The sequence below is a fragment of the Zeus faber genome, assembly GCF_960531495.2.
Source record: "Zeus faber genome assembly, chromosome: 1".
Lineage (NCBI taxonomy): Eukaryota > Metazoa > Chordata > Actinopteri > Zeiformes > Zeidae > Zeus > Zeus faber.
Genome location: NC_137193.1, coordinates 31229673 through 31244204, shown reverse-complemented (window position 1 = coordinate 31244204; position 14532 = coordinate 31229673). Strand labels below are relative to the sequence as shown.

General features: G+C 40.4%; 1 protein-coding gene across 1 annotated transcript; it reads left to right on the top strand.

Annotated features, from left to right (window-relative positions):
• The first annotated feature begins 548 nt into the window (after positions 1-548).
• tmem106bb (transmembrane protein 106Bb) lies at positions 549-11048 on the top strand. Its single transcript, XM_080002905.1, has 8 exons — positions 549-615; positions 3009-3215; positions 3689-3752; positions 7533-7692; positions 9029-9169; positions 9255-9304; positions 9482-9535; positions 10411-11048. The coding sequence occupies exons 2-8, from the start codon at positions 3017-3019 to the stop codon at positions 10547-10549; spliced, it is 807 nt and encodes a 268-aa protein (XP_079859031.1). The 5' UTR covers positions 549-615; positions 3009-3016; the 3' UTR covers positions 10550-11048.
• Positions 11049-14532: the final 3484 nt, after the last annotated feature.

Below are 14532 nucleotides of genomic sequence, written 5' to 3'. Positions count from 1 at the left end.
GGACACTTGTCACCTGGTCCCCGGGCGCGTCCACGTATGCTGCCCACTGCTCCTGGCTGTGCCCCCGGAGGAAGGACAAGCCAGGATGGGTCAAATGCAGAGAATCCATTTCACCGGCCACCATCAAGCATGTGCATGTTTGTGTGTGTGTGTGCAAGCATGTGTTGTAGTGCGGTGTGTTGCGTGATGAATAAAGACTGTTTCTTTTCTTTCTTCTTCTATTATTATAATTATTATTATTATTACTACTACTACTACTATTATTATTATTATTATTATTATTATTATTATTATTGTTATTATTATTATTATTATTATTATCATTCTCATATTTCTACCTATACAATGTGATTTGGCTGTACTGTATTTATTTACGATCCTGCCAATGCAGAAGCTTTGTTGAACTGAATGAAATGAAATGAAATGAAATGAAATGAAATTGAATTGAATTGAATTGAATTGAATTTAATCGAATTGAATCGAATCGAGGCCGCCGCCAGAGCCCTCTGCGTGGTGACGTCATATCTACGCGCATGTCTGTTTGGTTTTCCGGATAAACAACATTGGATGGTTCGCACTTGCTGCGAAGTCAGTGAGAGCAACGGTCGCATACAGGTGAGCTAGTGTGAAGAGAGTGAGGTTTTTTTTTTTTTTTTCCACACGTAATCGTTTCTGTTCATACTTCGTGAACCTTCGTGGTGGGCTGCAGCCGTTATTGGAAATTGACATCCCTTTCTACATTTTGTTAGCATTAGCTGCAGCTAACGTACTTGGCAGTAGTGCGGAGTTTCCTCCTCGCTGCGATGTCACGTCACTAACGTCGGCGTTTGTCTTTTTAAAAACGGGCTGGGGGCATACCAAAATGAACCGCTACGGCTAACCGTGTAAACAGTTATTTTAGTGGCGTAAGTACTTCATTGAGAACTAGGGCAGATTAACCACGCATTCATAATGCCCCCGAGAGAGCTGGCCACGGCGATAAATAAGCTAGTAAACGCTCACACTTGTAATGACAGTTTGTGTCGATTCGTTTTAGTTCAGGGTATGTACACATGTTGGCGATGGAGTTTGTATATACAGCCGTAATTCCTTAAAGTAACTTCAATCTCGACAATAGTTTCCCCTGAATCAAATCATTTGTACCACTTGATGCTGACTAATAAAATTAGCCTAAAGTGAGTCCGCTTATATGGATACTGCAGGCACTCGTTGCTCTAGGGCAGACCACAAAGCTACTCACTACTTCCAAATACTATGATAATACACATTGACAACAGATTGGCAACCGCACCCATTAGAATACATACAACCACAGTTACATTCCTAAGGACATACATTGGCAATGACAGTTTATTTTCATTTGAGGCTGCTGGATGATCCAGTATTTTTTTTATTATTTTATGTTGTACCAAGCAAAAAACATAAATTAGGTGACAGTAAATGCAGTAGGCCTATATAGGCCCGAGGGATAGAGCGATCTTCTCGGGGATAAATTAGTGTTGGCAACTTGACACTTGACGAGTAATAACCTTTGTAGGATGTGAATGTGGGGGGCGGTGGATTGTTGGGGGACAAAGCCAATTCATCTTCGACACATTCTACCTCAATTTGTTCACGTCAATGCTTGACAGGCTCCTGTACCTAAAGTCCATAAACTGATTCTAACCGTACAGCCACATTCCGAACACATATTGTACAAGACTATTTGTCTAAGATAGCTTCTTGGATAATGAAATTTTACATTAATCTACATTTAAAACTCAAATCTTATTCAGCTTGTGATTTTTTTAACCGAGAAATGACACTATTGGTTGTTATGCAGCATTAAATGCACAGAGGCAAACGTGTGAGTGTGCAACAATGGCAGTTTTTCCACATTGACTGTGAACATAATAGGAAACACATAATTTTATATTTATTTTATTGCGAGAGACATGATTTAACCAGACCAAAAATATACCACAGAGCATCTGGTAAAAGTAGTGGTATAACGTTAAGTTTTGATGAAAATAATTCTGGGAATGGTGCAGACATTTTTTGAGATCCTAACGTCTTCACTGAAAAGTTAGAAGTTTACCAATCAGCATTTTGGTATATTTGCGCCATATTATATAATATCATAGTGCAGATGCTACATTAGGACTGGAATCAAATCACTTGGCCGGTATGTAGTAAAAGTACAATGTGTACACCCTGTTCACCCATTTTTTTTAGATTTTGTTGCAATTGATCATAGTGATTCATTGGTTGTCTTGTACTCTTTCCATACATCCAGACAATACTCATCAACAAGACAATAATAACAACTGAATTTCGAATAACAACATTGTGATATAATTTCTGTGATATCCCAGTTCCTTCACCTACCAAAGGCATTTATGTAATTTTTAAAGCAGTCGCAGTTAGGTCAGACACCGGTTGGACAACAAAAACAATTCAACAGTCACAAGTCTTCAGCAGCCTTCAACCAGGATGTCAAAACTAAAAAAATAAAAAATAGTTTCACACCCTGCCGACTAATGAAGTGATTTTGACCGGCTCGCTACTCGCTCTGGACCCAATAAACGCTCCGAATTGCATTGCAGCGATAAGACTGGTAATGTCTGTTCTGCTGATTATGACAACTAAGCCGCTAAACTATTCAGAGTCATCCGATTCATATCACTTTGCTCTGCTCAAAGGTCCTTTCTCTGTATTGCTCAAGTGGTGCAGTCGGACAAAACAAAGCCACAGACAAACTACAGTGTCAGAAATATGACGTCCAAGATGACATTTTCAGTCCTGTCTGATCAAATATGAAAATAAATATTTTGACGAAGATGGACTGACAGATGTACTGATACAAATACTAAAATGTGTGTATGAGATTTTAATTTTGAGTTGAGAAAGAACAGAATGCAACTATGTTACATTGGCATGTGGTTCAGGTAGGAGGTTTCTCAGGTTCGGAGGTTATTTACTAGTATTGTACCCAGTACCAGTATCTTTATCTGTGCATCCATCTCTAGGTGTGACGATGGGAAAGTCATTCTCCCTGCTCGCGAAGCAGAAGTGCAGCAGTGAGCGGCAGGGCAGCTCGGCGTCCCTGCTGGAGGACGACGCGCAGGATGGGGAGGTGAAGGGCGGCGACGTTTCCCAGTTTCCCTACGTGGAGTTCACTGGGAGGGACAGCGTCACGTGTCCTACGTGCCAGGGCACTGGGAGGATCCCCAGAGGTAAAAGCTCTTCTCGCCAGAGTTTACGGCCATGTTATTTTTTTTAATGGTTTTGGACACTTAATCGCTCGGTCACGGTCACATTTTAACGTTGCAAACATAGACATTGTTATTTCTGGGACATTTGCTCTACGGGAAATGTAATTTTACGGCAGCAACCATACCAACAGCTACAGCAACAGCTAGTCTACTTTAATTGAATTGAGGATTGCATTTTCCAAAATGTATAACCAAAAGAATTACTTTTTTGTTGTAAAAAGAGAAATCCTTTTATTTATCTTTTGCTGTTGCTTGTGAGTAATAATTCACGTAGGATTACAACCCACACAGAGCATTTTAAAATAGCTTTATTATGGGGCTTACATTTTAACAATAGGTGATATATTACTAGTGAAATTAGGCAGAGCACCTGATGACAAACTACATTTCTGATGTTTGCTTGTATTTTATTTTTTATTTTTTTGCCAATCCAGGCCAGGAAAACCAGCTTGTTGCACTGATTCCATACAGTGACCAACGACTCAGGCCTCGGCGGACGTAAGTGAATCTTATCTTTTTGAGGTTGTTGTTTATGTTACAGTGTTTCCCACAGAATTTAGCTGCTTTCACCCATGTACTGTACCCCTGAAAATATCTGGACATTACACAGAGGAGTTCTAATCTGTTGATCCGGACAATAATTAGACTTTACTAAGTCAGCCCCCTAGTCCAAAGTCTGTGTAATTGAGTGGTTATGTGTGAACAGAGCAGGTGATTGTCCGGGGAATTCACAGCCCACGAGTGGGCCTGTCGATGACGTCTCTATCATGTGACCGGTAAATGTCATCAACACGCACACTCACCGAGGGTAAAGAAGGGTATTTACCTTTGTGCGGATCTTCGTGCAAGGAGTGTAGCTGCTTCATCCTCCTTTCTGCTTTTCTTTATATATTTTTTTCTTTCCACTCTTTCATTTATATTGCGGATACATCCAAATAGATAGAGTATCAATGCAAAAAAGTCACAATTACTGAAAAGTAGCCTCGTACATGTGTGAAACAGCAACTCTGCACAATGTCCAGACCTGTTTATCCGGACATTGTCCAGTGTTAATGTGTGAAAGCAGCTTTAGATTCTACTTGTGGTAGAAGAAGATAATTTTTTTAATTTTTTTTTTTTTATTTTCTTTCCGAGTTCCAGTGAACGCATCATCACTTCTGAAACAATTTTTTTTATCTGAGTTTCCCATGAACGCAGCATTGCTTCCTGCTTGGTAAGCCGTGTCCGTGTCTAAACCTGAATGTAAATAAATATGGATGGATTTATAATTCCCAGTCGAACTTCTGCACTTATCTTGGTGAGTAACTTAAAAGTAGTGTAAAACAGACAAGTACAGGATAAATAATCAATGTTTTTTTGTTTATATACGTATTTAAAAATCGGCACACATCAGCTGCATAACTGGCAATCCCATTGTGGGCAAAACCGTGAAATACTCGGTCGGACTCTACTATTTTTTAAGAAGAAGAAGAATCTTTAATTATCACACAACACACCACACTACAACACGTGCACACACACACACACGTACACACACATGCACACGCTTTGGATGGTGGCCGGTGAAATGGATCCTCTGCATTTAACCCATCCTGGCTTGTCCTTCCTCCGGGGGCACAGCCAGGAGCAGTGGGCAGGATTCGTGGACGCGCCCGGGGACCTGGTGATAAATGTCCATCGCTGGTCAGACGATGATGGGTGCATGTTTTTGGTGGGGGTCTGGACTGACGTTTGGTGGAGGAAACCCCATGTGAACACGGGGAGAACATGCAAACTCCACACAGAAGGGCTCCTATTAGTCAGATAATGCAATGCACTGCGCCACTGCGCCACTTACTTTCAGTGGCCTTATTGTTATTGTAATAATATATCTTAATATTGTAAAATATTCTTGGAATTTTGAAGCCTAAAATAATCTGGAACACCCACTTCGGCATAACACACAAACACGATGAAGTGTCATCCAAAGCGATCCACATATCGAGCAGATATAAGCAAAATACAGACCAAATTTTTAGCCATTTAAACACGGACGAGCCAGTACATCTGATACCAAAAATATGTCCAACCCCGCTAAAACTATCTGGAACACATACTTCAGCATAAGCTACGAACACGGTTGAGGTGTCATTTAAAACACTATGTCACAAGGATCTCGTGGTTCAATTTTCATCCAAATCGATCCACACACGGAGCAGATTTTCGTGAAAAATCGAACAAATTTTTACCGGAAATATTCAGTGGGTCTTGGTTAACTGACACGTCACACATCTCATTCTAAAAATCAGATGAGATTAACAGTAAGACGCTTTATGACGTCATCATATTTTTCACTATAAATGTACAGATGCACACACTATAAATGTGTGATTCAGTGATGCGTTCAAGATCCAGCGAGGCATCGGAAAAATAAAAGCCCATGCAATGGTAATAACGCTCTGAAATAGCACAACGTTTTTCATATTCCACGGAAATGTAACTTACAGAAAATGTGATAGAAGAGAAAACCTCAACAAATAAATGACGTGCCCGACAACGGGACCAAACTGCCATCCGTCACACAGAGCAGCTGTATTTCCACAGACAACATTGCCGTGAGTAATAACAATGAGAGGTTCTGGTTTACAGGCAAACATGCGGTCTACAGCGCTGTGTAGACCGCATAGTGGTCGCTCCGCGAGACGAGCACCCACGAGATGACAGACCGGGGGGAAGCCCATGCTACGTTCAAGTAAACTCTAAAAATCGTGCTTCATTTCAGAGAACCCGGGAAACTGTAAAACGCACTCAACACGACTAAACTGGACGACGTGTATTGCTGCCTGCAGCTATATGTATTCTTATTTTTGTAAAAAAAAAAAAAGAAAAAACTTCTGGGCAATTTTAAGAATTTTATTATGAACTAAACCATTTCTACTTAATTGCTTTTCACATGCTACATGTTAACAAATAACTGACAGAATGCAAGCATGAACAGAGACCCATTTTCAAATAAATATCAACAACTTAAAATGTTCAATGAAATCACAATGTTGCCATTTGCATGCTCTTGGCACTCTGTTTTTTGTTTTACCTCATTGTTGGGTATTTGCCAAAGCCTGGTGCTGCTGAAAAAAACAAAACAACCAATCTGTTTTTGTTTTTTTTCATGCATGTCTTTTCATGCTCTTAATGGCAGGCATACACAAAAAGACTTTCAAAAGACAGCGTCACACATTTAAAGACTTGTTTCTAGTGCACACACAATTGGATTAAGCAGGAAAGGGGATCACAGGAGCTCACCCGTTTGGGATTCGAGCACACATTATAGGAACCAAGGATAAGACTTGAGATCATATCAAACCAACCTGATATCCTTACAAGAGCTTCACACCATCTTGTCCTAAGACAAGAGATCAACTTATCTTAACCCTAACCCTATCTCTTAAAGTGGACCTTGAACTTTTTTGCTGGGAAAAAAAAACACTCAGATTAGGCATTCTAACAAACCTCTATACCATCCTGTTCCAAAACGGGCTGTTTTTTTGTGGGAGGAGCCGCTCCAATTTAAAAGTTCTTTCTGGTTTTCTCTCGGACACAAGGATTTTTTTTTGTTTGTTTCATGTAAACATCTGAAAATAAAGTAAATACATCTACAATAATCGGTTTTGTTTGGAGAAACGCGCAGCAGATCGTGCGCCGTAGCCTACAGTCTTATCTACCACGTACTTTAAAAAATAAATATATTTTTTTCGAAAGAAACACACAGCAGAATTATTTTGAATTACTTAAATTTCCATCATCTGCTGTTCTCTTCACAGACAGCTGGTATTATTTCTTTCTTTTAAAATATTTGTTTGTTGAGTTACTCAGATGGAGGGCAGTTCTAGTTAGAATTACACCCTCGGTGACCTCAGGGCAGCAGAGCTGAACGGCTTGTTTTAGGACATGTTTTGTGAAACAGACAGCTCACAGAAAACTGACTGGGTTGTCTTATTCCGCAGTTTGTGTGTTAGTAGTACAGTAGCACTGAAGCACTGAAAAAGTTGGTTCTGCATAATAGGTCCTCTTTAAGAACTTGAACATTTACCTGGGACTCGGAAATCCTGGCCGAAGTCTTGTGGTGTATGCTAGTCATTGGTGAACCACCACAAGCCTCCACCTTTAACCAGAATCCCCTTCTCTCTGTGTCTGTGCCAAGGCCTTTACGCGTCTGTGTTTTCAGGTTTCAGCTGAGCTAAAAGCCAGCTGAGCTCATTTTAAAACATCATGCCTTTGCCAAACTCTTTTCTCCTACAGAAAGCTGTATGTGACGGTCTCAGTCCTGGTGTGTCTGTTACTGTCCAGCCTGGCCGTCTTCTTCCTCTTCCCACGCACCATTGACGTCTCCTACGTGGGCGTCAAGTCCGTATTCGTCAACTATGACCGAGACAAGCGCATCGTCTACCTTAACATCACGGTGAGTCCAACGCCAGATCTCAACCCATAACACAGCCAAGCTCAGTAGTGGTGTCACTTCATATGAATATGAGCTCCGATCAAATCGTTTTGTTTTTTTTTCAATTCAGTGTTGCCAGAAACGTCTATCTCCATGGTTAAATAAGTGAGTTAGGCCTTTCATAATTCAACTGAAGGATGAAAGATGGATGCCACCTTGTGATGTTTGGAAAATGGCGATTGGTTCCTGCACCGTGACGATGCTCCTTATACCACACACGCTGCTTTCGTCTGAACTCATAAACTTGGCTACACACAACTTTTTGTTCTACTCTCCTATGTTAGCGAAGATGTAGCCAAAGCAGCTAGTTTTCCAGAGTGCGAAATACAGAAAGGAAAGAAACGGATGCAACGCACAGTTTGAGACCATGTATTTTTCATATAACAAGTTGAAATTGTCTGAAATGTTTTTATTGTCATCCCATCCATATGGCAGCACACACAGTGCATGGAGGAACAAATATTGTTAATAATCAAAGACTAAAGACAAACTTTTAAGACTTATAGTCCTTTTAGAAAATGACAAAATAAGGCAACTTTAATGAATGAAGATTTCCATTTTCTTAAATATTTCGTTTTGGCGGCGAAATGAGAACTGCACACACATTGTTCAGCTATTTCTAGGGCTGTACCTGACTCAGAATGTTGTCAGTCGAATCAGATTCAGCTATTCAATGTGAACAATCAACTATTTGGGGCTGGGGGTTGGGCGGGGCCGGCTCGGCTTGGCCGGGCTCTTCCTTTAGGCAGCTGCCTAGGGTGCCATCCCGAGGCCGGGCACGACGATGCAAGCACCAGCGATGGGGTGCCCGTGATCGCGCGCCAAAACAGTGTGTTGTTATTTAAGATGGTTATTTGATTTTGTTATTTAAGTCTGCTTATTTGATGAAAAAAGTGCGTATGGAACGAAACCGTGCATGATGGGGACACTTTCTCCGTGACTCTCTCCCCGATCACCCCCTCTCCATGCGTTATGCGCAGAAAATAATCTTAACGGGTCTACGAGTCGTGCCGTGTTCCTCCGTGTCCCGTCCCCACACTGTTTTTAGTTGTTTTATTTGGGAGAACGGGGCACTGCTCGTCTTGAAGAATCTCAGTCCACTGACAGGTTTCTGACCGATGATTGGACTCGTTGACTTTCAGGGGGCAGCCCTGGCTATCTCCTCGATATCTAGTGACAGATCGGCTGAACTTTCTGAACATCAAGCAAACCCCTCTTTAATAAGCACGTGGTGGAGTGCAGGTGCAGCTGTTCTCAGCCTCCATCCTGTCCAACCCTTTTTTTGCACCCCTTGCAGAACACATTGAACATCACCAACAACAACTACTACTCGGTGGAAGTGGCCAACATCACAGTGCAGGTGCAGTTTGCCAAGACGGTCATCGGCAAGTCCCGCATCAATAACATCACCGCCATCAGTCCGCTGGACATGAAGCAGGTAAAGCCAGAAGCCACAACTCCAAACACACTCCTTTGGCCCAGAAAACGCTCTCCCTAATGCCTGTGTCATTTATTTCCCACAGATTGATTATATGGTTTCCACCATCATAGCAGATGAGATGAGCTATATGTAGTATGTACAACACACACACACACACAGACACACACACACACACACACACACACACACACACACACACACACACACACACACACACACACACACACACACACACACACACACACACACACACACACACACAGTACTTGAACCGAAGCCTGTTCACCGAGTTGTTCTCTTGTTTTCCAGCGACTACTGCACCCTGCAGACCATCAAAGTCCACAACATCGTTGTCATGATGCAGTGAGTGTTTTTTCAGTTTGAGCCAATATTCAAAATGTGTGTGTGGCCAGGGTCGGATCCCATCAGAAAGATACTAGATCCCAAATAATACTATTTTCTGTTTATTTATTTGGAGTCATTTGGTTTTTCAAGATGTTTTTTCCAAATAAGTTAAAATAACTTAAAGGTCATGTCCTGTGTTTTAAATGACATAATCATCTCTCCCAAAGTGTCAAATTTGTATCAGTCGGCCGAATAATTGGGCCGATTTTTGCACATTTTTATATAATAAAAAATATAGATTTTTCTATACAAATCTATTCGGCATATTTGAAACACTTGCACTATTACCACTACCAGCTGCGCTTCCTCGCTCTCTCTTCTCTCCGACGGCGAGTCTCTCTCTCACACACACACACACACACACACACACACACACACACACACACACACACACACACACACACACACACACACACACACACACACCACACCACACCACACCACACCACTCTTTTCTTTTTGTCCTGTTCCTCAGGAGATGAGTTTCATACGGTATGGGAAACGGGTAAGACAGACAAATAGAAGTATTTGGACCAACTTAAAATAGAACGGTTCAATTTGTCAAGTCTTTATTTCATTTTTGGGCTTTTCTCAACCTAAAAAATTGAAATGAAGGTGTGCATTTTAAATTGAGACGGTTTAACAAATTAAGTTGTGTGTGTGTGTGTGTGTGTGTGTGTGTGTGTGTGTGTGTGTGTGTGTGTGTGTGTGTGTGTGTGTGTGTGTGTGTGTGTGTGTGTGTGTGTGTGTGTGTGTGTGTGTGTGTGTGTGTGTGTGTGTGTGTGTCTCTCTCTTACATCACCCGTGTTTACCCCCCTCCCTACCCCACACAGAGTGACAGTCACCACGACGTACTTCGGCCACGCGGAGCAAGTCTCCCAGGAGATCTACCAATACGTGGACTGCGGAGGGAACACCACCACCCTGCGGGGGATGACTGTGCCCTCCAACATTGTGCCCCCTCCCCAGTGACTGCCACACCCAAAACTCTGGTCCTGAATAGTTTAGTGCGTGTGGTTCAGTTGCTCTTTTCTTTCTGCATCCAGTATAGGCTATCCAGGATAAGTTTGCCATTTTTCAACCCAGGCCATTAAAACATTTGTTCCATCATGTATAGGTGTCCATAGACAACATTACTTTTGAGAAACTTACCACTCTGCTGCAGATTCGCACTGTGCTTGAATGCAGTCCAATGAGGCAAAAGTGGAGAAAGATTCACGTTAAGTCTCCTCTTTTGAAAGCGGGGAAACTCACAATCTTGCCACATGTGTATTGGTGTATTTTGTAACATTTTGAGTAACAGTATTATTACATTTCATTCATTACTACATTGAGCAATTGACCCAATTCATCCAAAGTGTAACATTGGCTCGACTGCCAGTGGGAAGCAGCATAACTTCCTGTTTCTATTGTCGTATGTTTGCATGATATTGTCAAAATAGCTAATTTGCAGAAGCACAAAATCACAGAAAGGGGGAAAAGGTTTTTAATTTTATATATATATATATATATATATATATATATATATATATATATATATATATATATATATATATATATATATATATATATAATTATTATTTTTTTAACTATTTGCAGGTTGGCAAGTTTGTCACTCTTGAAGCGTTAAACAAGGTTGTGCCATGAACGCTTATAAATGATGGGAACCAACGTTTTAATAAGACGTCAGTTGGAAAAATAGCGAACCCCTACTTTAAATATTCCTTTAAGCTAGTAAACCACTGGCTGAGAAAGAAAGATGCTTTCCTAGTATGAAAAGTTTGCATCTTTTTTTCCAACTTGAATAAATTAACACTAGTATTTTGTATTTATTAACTTTCAAACCACTGATGAACCAATGCTTCATGAAGGAATTTTGCAAATGTGTAGGTCATCTGCACGGAGTGCCAGTTGTCAGCTAATGCAGTCAACTTGTTTCCTGAAGCAGAAGTAAGAATATCAAGAGGTTGTAGCTCTGCACTGTTATAATTTAGTGTTGATCTTTTAGTCCCCCTTATCGGGGGAAGGTTTTGGTGTTGTGCAATCTATTTACACAGCAACACTCCACCTGTGCTGTCGTGCTTTGTTTCACAAATGTAAAATGTTGTATTTGTATGTAATGAAAGTGTTTCTGAACTCCCCCGTGGGGGATGGAAGGCCGTTTGATTTCATATTATTTAAAATGGCCACAAGAATCTTGAGACGGCTAATAATCTCTAGTTTGACATCTGTTGACCTCGTCTTGTGGCATTTCCGTTAACAGTGTTATTTATTAGTTATTAGTCCCTCAACTAATCTAACTTTATTTATTTCACAAAAGCAGCTTTTAACATTCACGTTTTTAACTTATGTTTGAGTGGAACCAATTTTCCCATTTGATGCTGTTTTTATGTATACCTTCTACCTTTTGAAACACTTTAAATACATTGTACTGACATTTATTTTCATCACATACATTAAAATGTAAAATATAGGAATGTGGTTTTAAATCTGCTACTAACCATATTTGACCGATCTCGAACCTTCTTGCAGTTATTTAAAGGCGTTCCATTTTTCATGCAGATAATAGCAAAAAGTTGTGGCGCTAGTTTAGTCTAACATTGAAGTTAGGCTTAATTTTGTGACCCGTTTGTAAATATATCCATCATGTCTCTGAATGAATTGATGGTGTTTTTAACCTATTGGTTTATTCTTATAGCCAGAACATGAAAGATTAAAGTACAATATCTTGACTGACGTGATTTTTGGTCATTTATTTTCTTCGCCAACCTAAAGCTCAATAAGCACAATAATCAGACCAATTACAAACAAGGTGTTGACCCAGGGACAAATGGAAGACATAACACTTGCATGACTCTGCTATTATCAAGTCTTTTATCAGATCTTTGTTTTAAATCTCTTGTCTGTTATTCTTTTGTCTAATTTTGCAAACGCAAGTTTGGGAAAAAAAAACCACTAGGTAATATATACACGTACTGAAGCTTATACTCATGGAAGTCATAGATTTGATAAAAAAACAACCTACAGGAGGTGACGAACAGTGAGTTTTCAAGGACGATCTGCTATACAAGTATTTATAGTAGGATGGGACAAGTTCAATTTCATCACCATTAACAGAGTAGACAGGAAAGGTGGATAGCTAGTATACCAGTACATATTTGTCAATTTCACTGTCTAAGATGAAATGCAAGTAAATAGGATGTGTCATCAGCATAGTAATGAATGTAAGTATACGATTTGGAAAGGAAATGTTTTATACATGAAGTTAATATTGAGGGCCCAAATATAAACCCTTGTAGGACAGGTTTTGCAAGCACTTGATTTAACCTTGGAAACCATAGCCTGAAGGATTTAAGTCTCGTAATTCATTGGTGTCACATTTTTATTGGTTTGTGATTCAATTCTGTGACTTCCTCCGAACAACCTAAGTAGAAGAATGAGTAGGTAGGTAACTAATAATTAGTTAATAATAATAAATAACTAATAATAGTAATTGCAGGCTTAGCCCTTCTTTCAGAAAACCATATCTTCTTTGCAATAAAGTGCGAGTTAGTAGCATGAATTATCCTTTGAAAATGTTTAAAGTATTGAGTAATAAAATGGACAGATAACTCAAGTACAGTATAAATAGCCCCAAAACATACTTAAGAATGCGAGTAATAAAGTGTGGGATGACTCCATAGCAAAAACAAGAAAATCTGAAAATAAACATTTGACCCATCACCTGACAAAAGAAATACTGAGAACACAAAGAGGAGGGACATGGGATATTACTCAGAGAAATGACATCCAGTCCAGCGTGTGGCTGGCTCGACTGCCAGTGGGAAGTGGCAGTCGAGCAGATACTCATGGTATCTGTTCCGTGTCATCAGTCAGAGCACTGCAGACTTGAACTTTCCCCGGCAAATGTGAATGTGGGGTTTATGAAGTGTGTGATGATTTGAGTGTTGATATTAGCTTTTTAAAGACCTCATGCCTGTATATTACTCAGAAATTACCATTTCATCCAACATGTCGACTGAAACACACCTAGAAAATCACATAGCAAGATGCATCAATGGCATTTCGACCCTGTTCAACCAGTGTTACCCAACCTTTCTGCATTGGCACTTTTTACTACTTAATAACCCCATGTGCTTATTATGATCTAATAATACTACAAGTTCTGAGTTTCACTGTGAAACGAACGTATTGTGGTGAACACAGAGCTGCTATTCTGGCTGGAACTGATGAATTACTACACCCTTGTAGCCACAGTATGTGGCCCTAAGCGGCGGAGCGGGTGGGGTGGGTTTAAGATGCAGCAAGGAACAGAGGTTTTTTTTTTTGTTTTATTCAAAGCGGAGGAAGATAATAAAAATACATGTAAAATACAACACACTCCTTTTAACCCAATGTTACCCACAATTAAATCCATCGAGAATAAAATAAAAACACAACGTTACCAACAATGCTGCTTGGTTACCATGGCAAGAGGCAAAGAGGAGCGAGCAACACAGAAAGTCACACTCATCCCGTGGCCCCTACACTGATCGTGTGGCCCCGCCAGCGGTGGTCGCCCTTAACAACCGCATAGAGTGTTTACGCCAGGGGCTGGCCCTGCTTGCAAATTTTCCAGTAATTTACATTGTGGCACAGTGGTTGAAAAACATCACGTTAAACCATGTTTTGTTTCATACAGTCAAAGACCTCTCTAACTTTAATCCTTGGCTTATTCTGTATTAGGTTAAGAGGGTAATCACCCTTGGCTTTGGGGAGGGACTTGATCTAGAGGGGAAACAAGCGGTGTGCCTATGAATATGTACATTCATTTAGTATCCGCCAAGAAATGCACCTCTCTGTTGTTCTTTCTTAGCGTGCAGCCCAAGGTCGATTTTTGTCTCATGCTCCATCTTGTGCATCATGTCACTGGCGATGCTGTGGCATTTCAACGATGCCAGTCCTGACTCAGCAGC

Coding starts and splice junctions, on each gene's coding strand:
- tmem106bb (XM_080002905.1), top strand. CDS start 3,017: ATGGGAAAGTCATTCTCCCTGCTCGCGAAGCAGAAGTGCAGCAGTGAG. Junction 3,753..7,532: donor CGACTCAGGCCTCGGCGGAC/GTAAGTGAATCT, acceptor TTTCTCCTACAG/AAAGCTGTATGTGACGGTCT. Junction 7,693..9,028: donor TCGTCTACCTTAACATCACG/GTGAGTCCAACG, acceptor CACCCCTTGCAG/AACACATTGAACATCACCAA.